This window comes from Prionailurus viverrinus, chromosome D4, assembly GCF_022837055.1.
Source record: "Prionailurus viverrinus isolate Anna chromosome D4, UM_Priviv_1.0, whole genome shotgun sequence".
Taxonomy (NCBI): domain Eukaryota; kingdom Metazoa; phylum Chordata; class Mammalia; order Carnivora; family Felidae; genus Prionailurus; species Prionailurus viverrinus.
In genome coordinates, this window is record NC_062573.1 from 48,568,725 (window position 1) to 48,589,562 (window position 20,838).

The 20,838-nt window shown below is 37.2% G+C and overlaps 1 protein-coding gene across 7 annotated transcripts in view; it reads left to right on the forward strand.

The window, feature by feature from the left end:
• NFIB (nuclear factor I B) overlaps positions 1–20,838 on the forward strand; it is a 241,917-nt gene that overhangs the window by 201,728 nt on the left and 19,351 nt on the right. For 2 of the 7 annotated variants that reach the window (XM_047830459.1, XM_047830460.1), the window contains exons 8-11: positions 995–1,179; positions 5,565–5,730; positions 9,171–9,253; positions 19,107–19,195. In XM_047830459.1, coding sequence (XP_047686415.1) covers positions 995–1,179; positions 5,565–5,730; positions 9,171–9,253; positions 19,107–19,195 — 523 coding nt within the window. The remainder of the gene's footprint in view (positions 1–994; positions 1,180–5,564; positions 5,731–9,170; positions 9,254–19,106; positions 19,196–20,838) is intronic. The other 5 variants (XM_047830461.1, XM_047830462.1, XM_047830463.1 and 2 more) reach the window with 5 other exon arrangements.

The window sequence follows — 20,838 nt, forward strand, 5'->3', positions numbered from 1 at the left end:
TCACTTCTACATATACTCGGTACTCTTAAATTGTACTCATGTGGTTATTTTCCTCAACGTTATAGAGATAATGATCATGCAATTATATTCTTTCCCCATTTTTCAAACTTAAGAATTATATTTTAAAATCTAAACAATAAATTGTGGTCATACTGATGTTGAAAAGTTACAGTACAATTAAACATCGCCTACATTGCATATGTTTTATATATTATTTCCCTTTATAAAATATGCGATTTATTGGTAAGTTAATGTGCCTATATGAAAGTTTAAATTCACATTTCTGTGGGTTATACTCTTGGTCTTATCTTAATAATGTCTTTTAAGCTATATGTAATAAAAGTTAGAGTAGGAAGAAGAATACTTATAGAATAGAGCCCTTTTGGTTTTGAAAGGAACATTTTCATTAGGAAAAAGCATTACCAGACCCTGTGTTCAGATGTTCATAAGCATTTATACAATGATCAGGTACTTATTCAAGACATTATTGCTTACTAAGTATTGGCTTCTCTTTTAACCAACCACCTGCCAGGATGTATAGGGAAGATATTTATTTAGAATTGGAGTACACTTCTGTTTTGAATTCTGATAGTCTGTGGGTGCCCCTGCCCTTTAATTAATGCTGTGAGTTGATCTGAACTTAAGACCCAAAGACTTTCTGATCAAAGATCGTATTCTGGATGGGAAATAACTTTGCTTTAAGACATGTTTCGTGAAGCACTGGCTTTACCTATAAAACGGAAACTTCCTCGTCTCCTCGTTCTTAGATCTAGAAAGCAAGATTGCTGGTCCCCTAGAGGGGGGTAGGGTCTGCGTGTTCTCGGTGCGGGTGTGGAGCGTAGAGCGAAAGACTCGCTGTCTCCGCAGGAGAGTTTGGGTAGATGGTGGGGAAAAGGGAAGAGCTGGAGTGGCGCAGTCTCACAGGGTTCTCAGGGTCGGGTGGAGCGGTGGGCATCACAGCTGACGTCCGTCTCCCCTTTTCTATCTTCTACAGTCATCTCAACTCGAACTCCACCTCCACCCTCACCGTTGCCATTTCCAACACAAGCTATTCTTCCTCCAGCCCCATCGAGCTACTTTTCTCATCCAACAATCAGATATCCTCCCCACCTGAATCCTCAGGATACTCTGAAGAACTATGTACCTTCTTATGACCCATCCAGTCCGCAAACCAGCCAGGTAAAAATGAGAGAGAAAATAAGCGTAGAGCCTAAGGGAGATGGAACAGGTCTGACTCTAAGACGTGAAGCTTACTCAGACCCTATGTCTGGCAGGACATCAAGCTTTTGAAATCCATCTTCAGGAAGTGTCTTGGTGACTCAATAAGTTTTTATTTAAAGGTGGCTGAATGACAGGTAGGAAGTGTATTGCCCCAAAGGGGCACATTCATGAAGGTGTTTTTGGTTTGATGTTTTTGAATTTTCATTGACTGCAAAGAAAGTTGATGCAGAAAGTGAGTGCATTGACAAAAAAGCTCTGAGCTGGAGTTCACACCTCTGGAATACCTGCTTTAACACAGAGACAAAGTGCATATTTCAGGCAGGGGCGAGGTATGCGCTAAAATAAACACACACAAAAGAACTTACAGTTGTATTTATAGACCAACTATTAGGTATTAAAATAAGCTTTGGTAACGTAAACCTTTTTAGTGTTTGACGACTACTTGAATATTCTTTGCACAGACATGACTACATTTAATAATCAGGGACATTGCCAGAAGTGTCTTTTTTCTTTCCTTCTTTCTTTCTTTCTTCCTTCCTTTCTTTCTTTCTTCCTTCCTTCCTTTCGTTCTTTGTTTCTTTCTCCTTTCTTTCTTTCTTTCTTTCTTTCTTTCTTTCTTTCTTTCTCTTTCTTTCTTTCTTTCTTTCTTTCTTTCTTTCTCTTTCTTTCTTTCTTTCTTTCTTTCTCTCTTTTTCTGTCTTTCTTCTTTCTTTCTTTCTTTCTTTCTTTCTTTCTTTCTTTCTCTTTCTTTCTTTCTTTCTTTCTTTCTTTCTTTCTTTCTTTCTCTGTCTCTTTCTTTCTTTCTTTCTTTCTTTCTTTCTTTCTTTCATCGTGCGGTGGTTCTAGGGACTTTTATTGTGTAAGTGTAGTGACTCACGTGCCTTTCTCACTCCCTAAACATGTGGCTTCTTCTATGGAGAGGTCACTTCATAGGGATTTGATATAAGAGGATTTTTCATTATCAAATAGACAGTCTTTGTGCCAGAGTCGCCACAAATCATAATATCCAGAATCTGTACTGTAGTTTTGATCTTATGGTCTGGTATTTGGCATTGCTGCTTTCCCTCCAAGACTCCTGCCCACTCCTTGTTAATGCCTTTTAACGCGCTGAGAGATTGTCATAAACATTCTGTCATTAATGCTGTTCAGTTACTAAAATGCCAGTAAATAGTATGTGCATATTAATTTAGAACTAACAAAGAAAAGATCTGGAAAAATCATGTTGGTCGTGATTGTTAAAATGAAGGAAAATGGTCTTTTCTGAATGTTTTATTTTGAATAACGACATAGCCAGCACCAGTTTGGTTACTTAAAAAGTTACCTGTGCTTGTAGTTCTGTTGACTCATAATACTAAAGTAAACACACCGTTCTTGAGTTTTGAATTTGTAATTAAGCCATTTGTATTTTAGAAGAAAATGTCCAAATGGTATAGCACTTTTAATGACTATAATAATAATTACTAAGTAAAACAGTAGATCTTAATATGTCAGTTTAGAAATAAAATTTGCTGTCAGATCGTGGATTCAAGAGTCTCAGTTCCATAGAGCATTTTGCTAGACTCAGCTGGGAACAGTGCACACAAGGTCTGATTTTAATTTGTGTAGAATTTCCATGAATAACAAAGTCTAATTAAGACATCCATTAAAAGTCCTTAACGTTAATTCAGTGTGGAAAATCTTAGAGTTCCATTGGATTTTTTTTTTAACTGATGTCTTAATTAGGCACTGTTAGGGGAAAAATTATGCAAATTAAAATCAGGCCCTTAGTGTTACGCATTTCTTTAATTATTCAGTGCTTGTTTTAGGTATATTTCCATTTCTTTATAAGTTAAGAGGGCATATTAGGTGATAATCTGCCTATATTGTTCTGTTTTTCTTCCTATTTTTAAGGTAACGATCTAGCTTCTAAGAGAAGCATCTTACTTTCATCTCAATTTAAAAAAAGAAAAATTTCCCTCTCCGGATTTTATGTAATAGGAGCAACATCGTACTATGTAGGGTAATCCTTTCCTAATGCCGCTCAACTTCATCTTCAAATGAGATGTCTCTCTTTTCCTATCTGTGGTATGAAAGTTCATCTAACAGCCTTAAAAGAGACGCTTTATAGTAGTATAGCTTCATCTGTTTGAACCAGTGGAAGACCCAAAAGGAATAACCCCTCCTATTCTGACTCTGAATTCCAGAAGAGTTGTCTGTGTTGGCTTGGGACTTGTCACTTTTGTCGTTTTTAAATGAGTGAAACGTCTGTTGGTTCATGTCGATTCCATTCCAGTAGACAAAGCTTGCAGGATCGGCGAGGTAATAACACATCACGTGCAGCATTTTCTTGACATTATTGTCATTCTTCCATCCCGTGTTCTCAGGTAGGTCCCAGCAAACTGTTTGGGGTACACAGAATATGGACACGCTCTTTACTACCGCATGTACCACGAGTGATAGAGAGAGACCTTTCTTCTTTCTTGAGGCAGATACTCAAAACAGTCTTTTGCAATGTGTTCAGAGAACCAGAAGTTGCTGGTCTGCTTCAAAAGAAAATGACTTTTTCCCCTTGAAAGGAAAAATGTGTCTTTCTAGTAAATTACCGAATCGTTTCCATGGGCACCTCATACCTGCTTTGATTTTTAACTCCAACTCAAAAACCAGTTAAGTTGCATTTCAAAAGAGGATTCTTGATACTTACCTGTTTAGCCCTAAAAATGGGGGGTGGTGGGGAAATGAGGACTCATTCACCTGTAGTTCACTCTTCCTTTTGAAATATCCTGTGGCCCTGCGCTGATTTTGATTGTTCAGTCTGGCAACTGAGAGGCCTTGTCCTCCCCACAGCAATTTGGAGATTAAGTACGTCGCTGGTGCACCGATTTGAGCGAGACAGTCATGCTACTCAATGAGTTATTTTAAATAAAATTAGTTTAAAGATATAACTCCCTCATAAACTCTCTCGTAGGTTTCCGTGGGGGAGACGCTGGTCAATTTTCCTGACATAAAGTTAAATACTTAAAATTACTCATGATGAATAGTCAGGATATTCAAGAAGTCCATTATTCTTTACGGAATAAATAATGTGGCCTCCGAGGAACCTAACCAAAGACTTAGCGCATGTCTCTCATTGACTGTGTTTAAGTGTTATTAGCTGTCCATCTTTTTATCTAAAGAAACGTCTTCTGGTGATTTCTGTGCAGGGAATTAAATAACTATTCCGTTCATTGCACTGTTTACCTTTAACACAGAGAGCCGAAATATTTGTGGAGAATACTCTCATGGCAAATTGTTAGGTACATCCTGCAGTGGAGAATTCCAACATGGGTGTAATCAAGGATAGCATGCTCTGTCTAGAAAAATACATTCCAGTATTTTTTTTTCAAACAGTGTACCCTTAGGATTTGGTCTCCTTACCATGGATACTGTTTTCTTACCCGAGGCTAACACTCAGATATTCATGTCTTTTCTATCATTGCCCCGGGGGATTTTCTTAGCTGATTCCCACAAAAGTCCACAATAATGTTTTGCGTAACTCTCCGTGCCCAGCAAGGGAGGAGTAACTTAGGTAACAAAGTATATTTGATTGCTCTCTGCTTTCCTTCAGCACATTTTAATTGACTTTGGAAATCTTTTATTTGTAGTTGTGAGGTCAGACCTAGTCCATCATTTTACATCGTGTGGATCTGAAGTTTTAAATGCTTGAAATATCATTCTATCTGCCTGTGTGGGTCAATCGTCAAAAGTTAAGTGGAGATCCTAGAGCCTAAATTGCTTGGTGTGTGTGTCCAAGCGTACTTGTGTGTGACGGAGAGCTAGGGTTTTTGAATGCCGAAGATGGGCTTTGACTATAAATAATGGAAACTATTGAGTTGGATGTGTTTGATCTCCTAGATATCCTTGTCTTGCTTGGGTCAGTGATAGCATCCTTAGGTGAAAATCGCGTGCTGAAAGCCAAAACTGACTGACCGCGGAAAACGAACGGCAGAGAAGAAGAAGGCACGGTTCAAATTCTCACTAGCTCAGGAATTATTTACACTCCAGTCTTGGGCTAAGCGTGTGAGTCTCCACCTGAGTCTTGCCCGTGCTACTGAATGAAAGGATCAGTTCCGCCTGGCTCTCAGGCGTGTTGTAAAGATGAGTTAACCCGTACGAAGTGTTTTGAAGGTGAAACTTCCTTTTAAGTGCTGCTGCTTCTTTTTACTACTAACCATTGGTTGGTCTCTCTGACTCCGACTTGGGAAGGCGCGTGGTGGTTAACAGCAAGTGTACCGGGTCCGTGTGGCCAAGGGTGCTGAGTGGAAGTTGTTGGACAAGATGACTGCCTTTTGGATTGTTTCACCCGCCATTCTGTTTTTGTTTTGTAGCCTAACAGCAGTGGTCAAGTAGTAGGGAAAGTGCCTGGCCATTTCACACCTGTCTTGGCACCCTCTCCCCATCCCAGTGCAGTGCGACCTGTGACCCTGACCATGACAGATACTAAACCCATCACTACATCCACTGAAGGTGAGGCAGCTTCACCTACAGCAACCAGTAAGTATTTCTGTAGGAAATGAGAAATGTCCATCAAAGGCACCGTTGGATGTCTGATCCAAGGTGGAAAACACGACAACTTTTCAGACCAGATGGAGATTTCTCATTTATGTGGAACTAGCAGGCATGTATGTGGCCTGGCTCTCACAAGCTCTCTCTTATCAAATTTCAGGCAGTCCATCCTATTTGAAAAGGGAGAAGCTCATTTGTTGAATAAACAGTTGTCAGAAAAATAATCAGTCATGCCTGCTCGTTCGAGGTATACATCGAAAATACACTGAATAACATAACTCAGTGTACAAGGTTTTTATGTCACCCAGAGAGATTAGATAATTGTTACTTATTGGAGCATTCCTATAGAAATCAATGCCCTTCACACGGCAGTCCGAATCAGGGCCTCTGTAAAATAATTGCCCGTTTACGTCGCTATAGGCTATGTCATTGCAAGAACAAAACAAAACAAAACAAAACAAAAAACAGTTACACCATGTTGGATGCAGATAACATTTTCAAGTTGAGTATTAGGCACACATAAGCCAATTGCACTTTCATTATCTACGGCCATTTTTTGGTTGGTTTGTTTGTTTGTTTTTCATTTTTGTTTTTGTTTTTTGTTTTCGTTTTTGCCTATCATGGTACATCAGGTACTGTGGTTTTGAACGTGGCCATAACATTTTAAATGTCAGAGATTTATCCAGTGAACTTACATCGAACCTACCAATAAACCAAATGATTCCTTTGCTTCTTCGTATCGAATACTCATAAATACACAAGAAATTATCGCGCAGTTTTTGAATTGGCTTCATTCAAACTACAGGCTCCCTGGGACTGGAATTGGCACGTACAGATTGGTCAAGTGGAAGAGATAAAGCTCCAGTCAGGAGGAATTAGCAGACTCCTCATCAATTATGCATTATATACCTGAAATTCAGAGGTCCCATTTTCTTTCCGAGGGCAAAAAAAAAAAAAAAAAAAAAAATTGAAAACCTCTGGAAATGTCTAAGTAAAATTACAGAATTACAGAGGCACCCCTGGCTCTTCCTTTTCTCAGGCTTTGGAAAGATGCTTTCTTCTTGTTTTTTTTTTTCTTTCTTTCTTTCTTTCTTTTTTTTTTCTTTTCTTTTCTTTTCTTTTTTTTTTTTTTTTTTTTTGCTGCTTCTGAAAACCTAGAAAGGGACCCTACAAGAGAAATGGACAATACTTTGAGTGTACAATGAATTCAGCATTTCTTTCTCAAAATTCATGAGGCCCCATAGCCTAATCAGTCCATGTAGGCTTGCAATTCCCATCCATAATCTTTATTGTTTGTAATTGGTTTGTTGGTAGAGGGTCCTACACTAGGGAACACTTCCCTGAATGCACAGATGGGTGAAATCCAGTCAAGGAGGACTAAGAATGCTTTTGCTCCAAAGGTTAGCTGTGCACATTACGGCCACTGAAATACGACATCCAGATTTTATTTTATTTTGTACTCATTTTCTTTTTCTTATGAAATTTATTGTCAAATTGGTTTCCATACAACACCCAGTGCTCATCCCAACAGGCACCCTCCTCGGTGCTCATCAACCCACTTGCCCCTCACAATCCAGATTTTAATAGTGGATGCGTTGGCATCTTTGAGCAAACAAAAGTCAGCAATTTAAATAAAAGCAAATGAAAACCAGAAGATTTTTTTGAAAAGCATTGGAAAGACTATCACAGGATAAATGATCCAAACCGAGTTCCAGAAACTTCATTTACCTCATCTTATAGGGATATTAATAGAGGACCTTCAAGGGAAGATCAGACCCCAAGGATCACAGCTCACCATGGGAGTGCTATTAGCCTGCTTGCTAATGAATTGTTCTTATACTCACCGGTAGGTTGATCAAAAGGGATCTGATTTGACTCATAAAATTACAAAATATTCAGAAGGTTGGTTGTATAAAGATGGCTGTATCAGCTTATTTCCCACTCCCACATAAAAGAAATCTAGCGAGTTGTTTTTCTTTCCTATAAACAGACTTGTAGCTCCAGCTCCCGAGACAACACTGATCGTGAGAACTTGGTCATTGAACTGATAAGTCAGTGAAATTAAAGAAAACACATAGATGAAGGAAACCTCCTTCTCATGGTTGAAAAGAAGGAATATCGCTTTCTGAGCCTCTATGAGGCGCTTCTCCAGCTGTCCATGCTTTGCGTTGAATGCCAGAGGCCTGGTCATCAAGTAGGGCCACTGGCTGCTTATGGCTGCCCTTGTATGGGCCCTTTATTCAGGAGTGATTAAAGCTGAATTGTGAGCATCTTCACTGTTTTAAAAAGTTGACCTAAAAAAGCTTCAGTGGATCAAATTCTGCAACCCTTCAAATGGACATGGCGGAATTAATATATTTGGCTTAAAAGAAAAAAGCCTTTTTAAAATTCATGTCTGGATTTTTCATTAATCTGATGGTGTTCGGCCAAACATTTTAGCTTTCTTCAGACCTATAAATGTAACATAAATGGCAAAAATATAGTTCTTCTGTTTATTCCAGCATGAGGCAGTGGGGTTGCTTAGTGCTGGAAAGTCCTTTCCTTGTGAAAAGAAACAAAAATCTTTAGGAATAGGGAGGGGTTTTCTTTGGAAAATTCACTCTGTACCAAAAAGCACCTGTACCAAAAGTATTTGCAAGGTGAGATCAAAATAATTTAAGGAATATTCCCCACATGTACTTAACGCCTGGTGGCCAAGTATCTAAAAGATGTCACCACTCCCTCCCTGGGCCAATCACAAGAAATTGACTCTTTGCGCTTATGAAAAAGAAAGAATTTTTTTTCAAAAACATTTCTCTCACACTTAAGGTCATTTTCACATTAACTGAAGTTCTGACCTGATTCACTCTCTGTGCTATCATAAATATAGGCTTCTCCTTCATGTTAGTAATATTAGATTTTCTCTTTAGCAAGACGTTGTTCAGTCGGTATCATCAAGCCCATCTGCTTACATCCCATTATTACAAGCTTTCACTCTTTCCCGACAGACTTTCAGTCTGCTGTTACGTTTAGAATCGCAGACCCTCATCGATTATTCCATTGTTAGACAGCTAATATCTGGTGAAACAGTACAAGTAGGAAAAGGGCCCTGCTACAGAGCCAGCCCTTGGTACTCCCGTGGGACTATAACCGGAGCACGTTAGTGTGAGACACCCACCGCCAAAGGTCAGATGTGGTTTACTGGATAGATTTCTGGGGAGGGGGAAAAACGAACTGATTTGAGGTCAACTGCCCTTTCTTTTATGTATCACTTGGTGTTCACTCAGACAAAAGAATAGAAAAATAGCGAGACTTTTATTTTATTTTATTTTATTTTATTTTATTTTTTTGGTTGCAAATCCCGCCTCTCTGGGTTTCTTTTACATGGACAGGGTGTTCATTCTGATAGTTCACAATTTTTATCTTTGTTTTTGTTCTTCCTTAATCAGCCTACACAGCCTCAGGCACATCTCAAGCCAATCGATATGTGGGACTAAGCCCAAGAGACCCATCCTTCCTACATCAGCAACAGGTGGGCAAGTTTCACCCAGGTGTGATGGTGTAGCCACGCTTCCGCATTGGTGCTCTCTCCATGCTGCCTCTCAGATCTGGACTCAGAACGGGGCTCCCGGGGGCTTCTGGGAAAGAAACTGATCATTTCATTTTCCAGAATATTTTCTCATTTATCCTTTGTTTCTTGCCTCTCTAAACAGGGTTTCTCAAATTGGCTCAAGACTTTTTCCACCTCTGTGGCCTAGATCGATAACATCCATGAGTAACCAGGGTCTCGGCCAGGGGATTTTTCCCAGTCTTATTGGCTGTTGAGAACTTACTAGCCTATAGCTTCCAAAGACAAAAATTGAAAACTGATTTAAAAGCCCATTAGAGTAGGAGCAGGACACAATTTGTGTTTTTGAGCTCTTTCATAGTTTCCAGATGTTTTACTCCTCATTTTGGACTTTTAGTCCAAGAGGATGAGTTATGAAGCTAAAACCTCGGGTGACACATCATTCCTATTTTAATAGGCTTAAATTGGCTTACTGATTTCAGATGTGATAAAACACTTTTTTGTTGTTCTGCTTTCTTACATCATTTATGTTTCAAGTAGCATTTTAAATTTCACATCTCATTAATGCTGTAAATTTAATGCAAATGAAGTGTTTACCCAAACTGTGAAAATATACAGCCAGGATTAATGGTGGCTTCTAAACAAATTAGCCACAGTCAAAGGCACGGAACATACCAATACAGAAATCCCATGATTCTAGTTACAGGACGACAGAAATAACTCTAAACACTTTGGAATTTAGATATATTTTATGATGCATATGTTCGCTGCTCTCAAGTTCTGATAGCAGAGCAGTTTGAAATTAACAGTGTGCAAAATATTAAGTAGGGAAAAATAGGCTATCGTGAATAAGAAGGAGCTGGCGTAAGCTTACCTGCTCTTCGTTCATAGGTTGTAGGTGCATTTGTCTGTGTCGTTAAGTAGGTAGTAAGCCTCACCAGGGCCTCTTGCCTGCTTCCTTATGTTCCGGACGTGCCCACCTAGCTTGTGCTCTCTCTTAGCTGTGCTTCACGCGAAATTCCCAAGTCCTGCCCAGTTGTGGACCAAGGTAGCAGACCACATATATCAAAGGTCACCACCTGCGGAGTTCAGAGAAAATCATAAAGATGATAGCTTACTCAAGATACTTGACATCGCGCCAGATTTTTAAAAAGCAAAACCAAACAAAAGAGTGAGAACTAACTGAAAACATCTGTACACAGTTATGAAAATACCAAATAATAATTAGTGGTTTTGCCAGCCATTGGCTTTTCAACATAATTCTCTGGAATGTTGCTTTTTTTCACCTCTAAAATTGCTATAATATGAAATGTGTTATAATTACTATAATATGGTTCTATTTGACAAATGTGTATGTTCACTGTGTTTATTAAAAAAAACATGTAGGATTTATAGGTTTAGAAACTTGTTCTTTTCAAAATCATTCCACATATTTTCAGAAATATCTTCATCATGGGATTTGCATTATTCTTTATGACACATCTCTACTTTCCAGTTAATTTTTAATTCATAGAAACATGCCTCCTTTAGCCCCAAACACATTTAGACTATATCCAATTCCACGTATTTAGAAGCAATCTTCCCATCCCGCTGTGCTAACCTGTGGCAGCTTTAATTTCTTTTATTTACCACAGATGACTAACTTTAGAGGCTCAGGTAATTATGATCACAAAAGTCCATCATGTAAAATTTACTTTGTCTTTCGCATATCCGAGGATGAATCGAGAACACTTGGCAGGCATCGGGAAGGTATGAGTCTTAATGGAGATGGAGATCTGGGCACATTTTAATTGAAAATACATATATGCGAGTTCCAGAACTACCAACTTTTGTTATTAAAGACCACCATTTCTTATTTAAGTGGGCAATGTCAAGTGAAGACCTCTTACAATAGAAATATGATTTGTTTGGTCAAATGCGGTTGGTATTTATGGAACGTACGATGTGGATAGATCCTCGGAAGAAAAAAAAAACTATAGAAGGGTCAGAGCTAAAAATGAAATGTTCAATTCTAGTTAGAGTCTGCATTTAACATGCAGACGGATAATTTGTCCTGTAGATGATGAAAGAGTGCTACTTTTTGACACGAAGAAGCCCAATATGGCAAATTTACAATGAGCTACAGTTTTGAGGCATGCGGAAAATGAATGTATGTGCATCTCATACTGTCCACGATTATTACTAAAGTAAGGTTCCAGTTAAGAGATTACTACTTTTCTGCTTTTTAAATTTTGAAAGAATCACTGAGACGAAGTTTTAGGCTTACTATCCAGGAACAGAGGGACAGAAATACTTTAAATGACTTCAGTAGAGTAAAGGTTATGCTTTCCTACAGCAGAAATGAGATTGATTTACTGTGTCCTTTCATTACTTTACAAAGATTTAAAAGAGACCACTCTTGTAGCAGCAGGTTCTAAATGCATTTGGTTTAAAGCACTCCATGATGAATGAAAAGGAAAATCAAGGGGTACATGAAATAAAGGTAATCAATCATTTTATATTAGCTAGGAGAAATTCAAAATTAGAAAGGCAATGGATTTAGTCTGGGAGAGTTCTTTTAAACATTCCCCATAGCCTTTAATATGCATGACCCCTTAAGAATAAATATTGTCACCAGGTACATTCTTCAGTTTATTGGCGGCCTCTTTATAAAGATTTATCCTTTTAGGTTATGAAAAGTATTGATGTGCATTGTGCAATGCTATTTTTTTCTCAGAAAAGAACTTTAATATAGCCCACATAAATTAGGGTTAACAATAAATTTAAGATTGTTGAAGAATTTTGACTATCTTGTAAATAATCTTTCCACAAAATGACAATAAAGGAGACCTTTCAATATGGTCATTTCAAACACACAGGGATACTGGCATTCTTAAATTGAGATGGCAAATATTAAAATTAACCCAATATTCTACTGGTAAGAGTAATACACCCATATTGGCAAATCTGAATACTAGAAGCATAACAGCATATACTTTTGTACCCATTAACTTGGTACACATACAGCTGTTGTTAGTAATACTATATCTCAGTGCTCCTTAAAATGGTTATTACTGATTAATGTCGGTTGCTAACTGCCTTGAAATACTCGTGTTTTTTTTTCCTGACACGAGAATTTCACCTACCATTGTAAATATGATATCTCATTTGAATCCAAAAAATAATCCGTAATCATGAAGACTATTTCAAAAAGATTCACGTAAACGAGTTGATCATTTGCCCTGACAAACAATCCTCTAATTATAATCATCAGCTCATGCCAGCTGATCAGGACTTGAATTTTTCCTTTATCTCCTAACATAATCCTGTGTGTCGCGTTGTTCAGGGTCTGGAACTAGACTGTCTTTGGGATGATTGGCTTCGTTCCTGCGTTCACTGTTGGCTTGGGGAGGTCTTAAAAGCAGACATCAACTGGAGCTTCATTTTTCTTTCACTTTTCTATGGGAAGGTGGTGTGGTGGCTTGAGGAACCCCTGGGTCCTGCTTTGGCAAACTGAACTCTTTGGTCTTTCCTGAGAAATGTCTTTTTACGATTTGGACCTTTTTCAGAAGTGTCAAGGATCTCCACGCTGACTTAACTTCACAGAAGCTTAGTAAAATGCAGTGTTTCTCTTCCTCCTACTGCGAACACACTGTGCACGTTCCCTGTGATAGGCAGCGAGGGGACCCACATGTCCCAAGTTTTGTAGCTGAGAGAATGGGAACTACATGGCAGAGCGTTGGACTTCCCAGAAATTATTTTATAATCCACGCTAACAATTTTAGTATGAGTGGCGAACAGGAGACGGCTTGCTCGAATTAGCACCAATACCTTATCTGGTCAACCTCATCATGAATTTGTTAAAATTGTAGGCCTTCTTTCTTTGCTCTTATTGGAAGTTGCGTGATAAAAGAGGGTCTAGTCAACTTGATTTTCACCATTGTATTTGAGTGCAAGGTTATAATAAAAATATGAACCTTCACTGTTACACGTTAGTACAACATATAAAAAAAATCTCACTGCAAGTGGGAAATAAAAGTTTGTAGCTAAGAAGCTTCTTGTTCAGAAATAAAAGGTTACTAATCGAACCAGGTATTGAAAAGCATATGAACCTTTGGTGCAGATTTGAGGTTTTTGATGCCATAAGTGGGAGGTCACTTTTGCCTTCCGAAAGGGAGACGACAACGTCACACAAGCTCTAGTTTATAAGATGTAAGACTTATTTTCATAGTCTCAAAATTACAATCTCCTGATTATATGTACACTCCTTATCATTAGAGCTCATGAATGAATGGCCTGATCAGCTCAGGTCCCTGCGTTATGTGCACAACTGCATGGGTTTTCTCGGTGCCTGAGCTTCAGCATGTTACATCTCTTGCATGACCACTTAATGCTATCATTTCCATTGCAATCACTGGGCTACCTTATATCAAAATATTTTCGACACTTTCCCTGGTATAATTTTGAAACTGGAACTTGGAAGTGCTTTTCCTTACGCTGAAAATTTCCGTGGCACCAAATGGCCTTCCTAAGAAATTGCCTCTGTAGGAATTTTTTTTTTTTTTTTTAATTAAGATATTAATTGAAATTTCTTTGCAACGTTTGTCCTGGCAAATGGCAAAGCCAAAGCTAGGTACCTTGAGACCACTGGAAAGGTAGTCTTTTATTAAAGGCAAGCAATTGAAAGGACACTAGCAGACTATCAACAAACTTTTCAATAAAGTCAGGAAGCAGGCTATCAACACTTGTGGCTGTTCTTATTGTGTCTGTTATCATAATTGACAGCTTGACGTAAAACCCTATCACATGACTTCTGGGTAGGTATGTAAATGGATAAGAGGTCACTCTTCACATATGCTAGCTGGAAAGGAAACACATTTAAAGGAAGTTTCAGTCAAAATAACGGCTATGCAAATGTTTAGCCTTTTGGCTAGTTCTTATGCTTTTAAAAAAAAACCTCCCGTGGTCTGCTTTATCATGCCTTCATTTATTTATTCACTCACTTTCAGTATTTATCACATTCTAGATAAACTAATTAATGTAAAAATAAAATTATGTTTACCGTAGCCTTACATTTCGATCAATAAAATCACAAGGGAAAAATTATCTTGTCCTCTGAAAATATTTACTTTAAAAGATCCAAGTTGAATCAAGGAAGTAGAGGAGATTCTGAAGGTTATAATTATAGCCATTTTAGCCTTAAATATTCTTGGTGGGGTGGGGGGGCACATGAAGCATAGGGTAGGAAAAGAACAGTGGTAAGCCAATCAGTATCTTTGGTGAGAACCAGGGGTTAGGAGTCCGGAGGTTTGGTTTTAGTGTTGACACAAACAGGGCATGTCTGATCTTGGACGAGTCCATAAACTTGACTGTCCTGTATCTTTATCTTGGAAAGGAAAATGAAGGGGTTGAACTTCACGATCTCGGAGTTCCCTTGAAACCTTACATTTTACAAGTTAAACTAGTCTCCATGTGAAGAAAAAAAAAACCTCTTCATTTGCTAATACTTAGGATTCATGGTCAGTTGTGTTTATGTAGTTCATGGGCTATGCATACCCATTTAATGCAATTCTACTGCGCTAGCTAAATTAAATATCAAGAAGCATGGGTTCCAGAAATTGACATTAGAAGTAACTTTAAGGTACTGCTTGTTCATTTAGAGGCCATTTTATTTGCTCCATGGTGAGTAATTAATAAAAGCAATAAAATAAAACTCTACTAATCTGAGAGTTAGAGGACAGTTTGAACATTGGATTGTTTATCTTTTAAGCATCCCCTCAAAAGCACCTTTACCCCCCAAAATCTGTTTCCTTGAGGCTATCTGTAGAAATGAAAACAAAAACAAAACAAAACAAAAAACCCCTAAGAACGTAAAACACACCTTTCAAGATATTCCCTTGAGGGTCACTGTGAACTTAAAAAAAAAAAAAAAGTGAGAAGGTAAATTTGCCTGTGTTGATTATTCTGTTTACAGTTTAATGGTTTATTGGTTCAACTGAGAGCTGTTGTCATCTTGAGGGACTGTTAGTACATCGGCCTGTTTGCTGAGTCTAGCAAAATAGAACGTTTTGCTTACCTTCTTTCTTTTGTTCCCAAAGCTAATTGCTAAGCATTTAACAAAAGCCCCTGTTAATAACAATGGAGGGCCCTCATTTGAATAAACAAAATCTTAACTCTGAAATCACAAGCAATATTGATTCTTTATAGCTGTCAGCTACCTATGACTAATGTGGGTACAGCGTAGGAAAGGATAATGACCCAACTCTTAGGTGTTCTTTTTTTTCTTATGTAGATTTTTGAGGGAAACTGCTTGAACCCATCCTTGTAGGCAAGGAACAAGGTTCTCATTCCAGAGTCTTGATAGAATGCCATTCTAAGAACATAGGCAGGAAAACTTGACCTTCACTTCTTCCTTACTTGTTACTTAGGTAACCCTTTACTCATAGCTTTCCTGGAGGACAGTCTTACTTCCTTACTTCACCTTCTGCTTGCTCTTGGAATTCTGGGCATAATTGTTTTAATGTAAATTTTACCTCAGTTTTCTAGACAGTCTAATTTCATATTGATAGATGCATAAAATTAAAGGATTAAAATTATTTATGGGAGTGTGCATTTCTATAAGGATATGCATATGCTCAGGTCTGTTAAAGACTATAATGTTACAAAAATAGGAATTGCTCTCCACCTCCATTCAAACACACAACTCTTACAGACTAAATATTTGAACTAATCTGTACCTAGTGTTTTCTATTTGATTACTATTGGAGGAAACAAGTAATTTCCTTTTTTTTTTTTTTTTTTGACGAAAATACTTGGAAAAACCATTACAGTGTTATTGAAGCCTATGTCCTACCTGAAATTAAAGTCTTCAAATTTAATTTAAAGGGAATTGATAGCTACATTATATAACAGTGACTCTTTCACATGACAGAAATTGAGGAATCATCACCCCAACCTCAAATAACACTATCACCTGTTATTTTAAATTTATTTAGAACCTAATGTAACGAGTTTTTGCTGTTGGGAATAGTGACTTATACTAAGAACATTTAACATGCCCCCAAAAGAAGCGTAATACACCTAGTGTTAACTTTTTACCCCCGAGATTCTATTCAAAATTTGCTGAGTCAGAACTATCTTCCTCAAACAAAGAGTCTTAGTAATTGATCTTCTTAGGAATAAGAGAGAAGAGTGATTCCTAGTTTAATTATTCAGTTGTTTCCCCTGCCACACCATCACCTTTAAAATTAAAATTTCACTTCGTCAGGAAGTTCATTAATTCAAAGACGCTTTATGCAAAAGAAGGTTAATTAATAAATTAAAAAAACATAAAGAGTGAGGGTCTTGCTTAAGTGACCTGCTTTAAGTAATTTATAACACATAAGCGTGTATAAACAGGTCTCCTCAGAAATTTTTGGAAATGTTGATAATGCTACCCCACAATCTAAAGAACTAAATAAATCTAATTTATATTTTTCGTTCTCAGTAACCGAGAGGAAATTAATTTAATACTAATTAATATCCTGCCAATTTTTTTGGCATCTAAATTATTGCTAATTCCTATGTCTAGTGATTGTTTTGTATGTATTTCATCATATTTTCTGTTTTGAAAAGAAATTAACCCTATTGAATTTATCTTACGTATGGATGAAAGTAAATAGCTATGGTCAGGTTTAACCCCTTTGGGACTACTCTTAGGAAAGAAAAGCCCCCAAATACATTGATTTTAAGTGTTACAAATGTGGCCAAAGATAGCCCACTTGACATTTGTTAGGATGGTAAACAAACAAATAAACAAAACATTAGCAACACGAACAACAAAAAAGTAAGCAGTTTACAAACACATCCTTCCAAAGAGACACAGTGTTCCTGTCATTGTTTGTGAGACAAGTCAGTTAATCAGTGAGTAATATTTAGGTTCTCCTAGCGTCATAAAAGCATCTTTTTCTGAGGAGTTCTGCAATCTAAGCTGCCAGCCCCACAGAAACTCACCTGAAGTTAGCAGAATTATCATGAGCTCTGCCTGAATATACTCCTCCATTCTTGAGAATGTTTAATTGACTAAAAACTAGGAATTTCACTGACTAGAGTAGAATCAATAAGTGGTCCCTAAGGTAATCTTGACACAAAGTCAAGGGTTTTTTTTTTTTTTAGCTGTTTTTAAATCTTTTTCATAGTACTGCTTTAAGAAAATGCATTTTGAAAGAGACAATAGGCTTACTGTTACTGTAAAAAAAACAGATTGCCCCATCACACTGCATTTCTGATTAGATGATTCATGTTGAGCACTTAAAAAAAAATCTTGCCATAAAGTTTGTTATCTGTTTGGTTTTAAGACTAATCAAGCATACATTTTCTCTATTATGCAAGTATTATGGTCCATTTTAAGAATATTTTTCATTCTAATTTAATTTCTTTACTGGTTTATGGCTCCTTTATGAGTACATTGTGAGAAGAATCCGCACATCCTATCAATCTGTTTACCTGGCCATCTATCTACCGACCAACCTACCTACCTACCTACCTACCTACCTACTTATCTTAAGGGAATTTTTTCAGTTCTTTATAAAATTGCTTTCACCTAAAATATCAATATAATGAAAACATGTGTTTTGGAAATTTTAGATGGTATATTTGGAGACTCATAGATCTGTAGAAAAGGGTGCAAAACGATTATTCTAAAACTCCAGAATCACTATTACTCACAATGTGTAGACACTCATTGGTCTAACAGGAACAGTAAAGGCTCTTCATAGCCATTTTTTTAAGCCATAGCATTATCAGAAAGGATTACAATAATTTATCAGGAGTTTAAAGGCACTTTGGCTGCAATCATCACCTTGTAGAAATCCTCACTGAAACACAGCAAACAAGGTGCAGTGGGTTGCTCTGAATAAGACATCTTTTCAATGCAAGATGCAGTTAATTCACAGCAAGGCTATCTAACGATAAAAACCATGATTTTCTAGTGGGGTTCCCCCCCCGGCCAAAGCCAGATAAGTTTACTTTCATAGGCATACAAATAAGCAATATATCTTTTCAATAAATCTGCTAGCACCGTAGGGCAGCTGTGAACCAAACAGAGCTGGATAGGGTTACTCGAACCCTCTTCCGAAGGGCAGAGCTGATGATTCCAAGATCTGGGAAGAATTTGTTTCAGCTTGTACTCAGTGCATTCCTGGCTCTATTCAGATGTGGTAAAGTATTTTAAATGCCATTACTCTGAGTTTAAAATCAAAGTAGAAATCCTCATCAACTCCTTCTAAACAGTGCCACTTTGACTGCAGCAAAATTAGGAAACATCTAGAAGGGAATACCTTGATGCTTCTAAACATAAGCTAGGGAGAATGTATAAGGTGGGACCTTTACTCCTCTAAACTGCATGTCTTCTGTGTTTTGCAAACTGCATGCTTAAAGTTATTGATTATTTTACTCAGTGCGGATTATTTGGTATGTTGCATAAAAAAAGCTTTTTTTTTGTTTTCTTCCTAAAATATATCTCTCTATTGAATATTAACGTTTGCTTTTATTTCAGCTCAATTTGTACTCTAATAATGGCTAATTGTTATGTTCTAAGCATCGTTTCTCTTGTATGCTTTAATTAATAGAGTGGCCTATTGCAGTAGAGTTTTCTAAAAAGAGTGTCTAGGAATTTTGCTTTGCAGAGTAAGGTTTTCTTTTGCTTTTGTTTTTGTTTTTGTTTTTGTTTTCCTTTAAGCTGCCTCTTGGGAAAGTAAGGTTAATGCCATGTACAGTACTGGTTTGCATGTATTCATTTAAATACTAAAAACTGTAGAACTGCTCGATCCATATCTGACTGCTAGGTTTCAATTGACAGCTGAGGATTTGTGACTGGACCATGAATCAAAACGGCAGGCATTTATACCCCAGTACCAGTGAGGATACATTGGGAATTACTTGGCAAAGGTAACATTTTAATTATTTCCAACCCTACACTTACACCTAAAAGTTACATGAGCTATAGTGTTTGTTTTTAACCAGCTTTACAGAAAATATATGTTAAACATGTAGTTGTCTGGGCTATCCCACCGCTCTTTCCCTGCTGTCCTCCTGTATTTCTTTTGTCAATGCAACTTCAAATTAATTTGGGACTATAGCATCTGCTCGCTGATCATTGGAATTTCCAACTGCTGTCAAATGTTTTCAACAATTTATAATTTGGGGAGGGGGCGGGGAGAAGATTTGACACTTCACATTTCAGGACCTAAAAAAAATGAAATCATAGTTTTAGGGAAGATTTCTCAGCTATTTGAGGTCTAATAAAGCATTGGGTTTTTCACATTATGGGTTCTTCTCATTTCAGCTCTTTCCTCGACTGCTAACTTTAAACCATTTTACTATTCAGTTATTCCCCTGTTGGAGGGGAAAAGCTAGAAGAAAATTTCCAAATTAGTCGACTTCACTGTTATCAGCGGCGTTCGTTAATGTTGGAGTCAGACGATTGTTGAAATCAACAGCTAAAGAAGGAATTTGGTTTAAATGAAGTTTTTAACCTCTGTTCATTGATGTGAATCGTTGAGAACTGAATTTGTTTGGTTGGCTGAGGAAATGATCCTAAAACTAGTTTCATCTTCAAAACTAGTTTTGATACTATCTCGTGTATTGGTTTTGGAAGGTAGTGCCGAGTCAGCTTCTTATGTATTATGTTAATAAAGAACGAATTGTGTCAAATTGGCAAATTAAATAATTAAAATTCATGGTATAATCATGTGCAATAAGAGATGAAAATTCCTAGAAGAGCGTGAGGGAATCCCATAAGGAGTTCACCAAATGCAGAGCCAACATAATTTTCCAACACTGCTATGAGTCTGATGCTGTATCGTAAAAATACATACTCAAAAATCAGCTGTAAGTGGACTGCCGAACTCCATTTCACGTGACAGAAGCTGCTGAAAAGGAGAATCTGAAAGAATGGAATTAACAGAATGTCCACCTTTCCTCTGGTGAAAACCGAGACAGCTAGTTGGATTCAGCTTTTAAAACTTCATGGGTTTTTATTAATGCATTTCCTAAAATGAATACGATAGGACTTTTCCTCTTCTTAAAGATTGGTATACATCCACTTTAGAAGGTATTCATTTTTACATATTTTCATTTTTTTCCCCCAAGAAGCTTATATAATCCCTCCATTTGGAAAAAAAAATACAATATATACTTATAAAAAAGAAATTAAGCACAAGGAGAACATATTGTTTAAATAGTCTTAAAAAGAATATGAATTAAATCCCGTGAAAATGTCTTATTTAAATAGTCTTAATTGGTTTTAAATTAATTTAATCGGATTTGATAACACCATGTTTGGATTTAATTTTATTAAATAACTTTCTCATAGTCCATGTTCTCCATGTCAGTGAACATAAAAACCAGGTCTGTGTGCAAATGTTACCGTATTTATAAGAATTGCAAGTCAGATGGAGTGTACTCATGTTTTTAAATGTGGCTATACCTGCGGGAACCTCTAAATCTATGATTACTGATTGACATTTACTTATCTAAAATAAGATAGTACCTTTATAAAGTACATGAAAGCCAAATAAAGGTATCAGTTA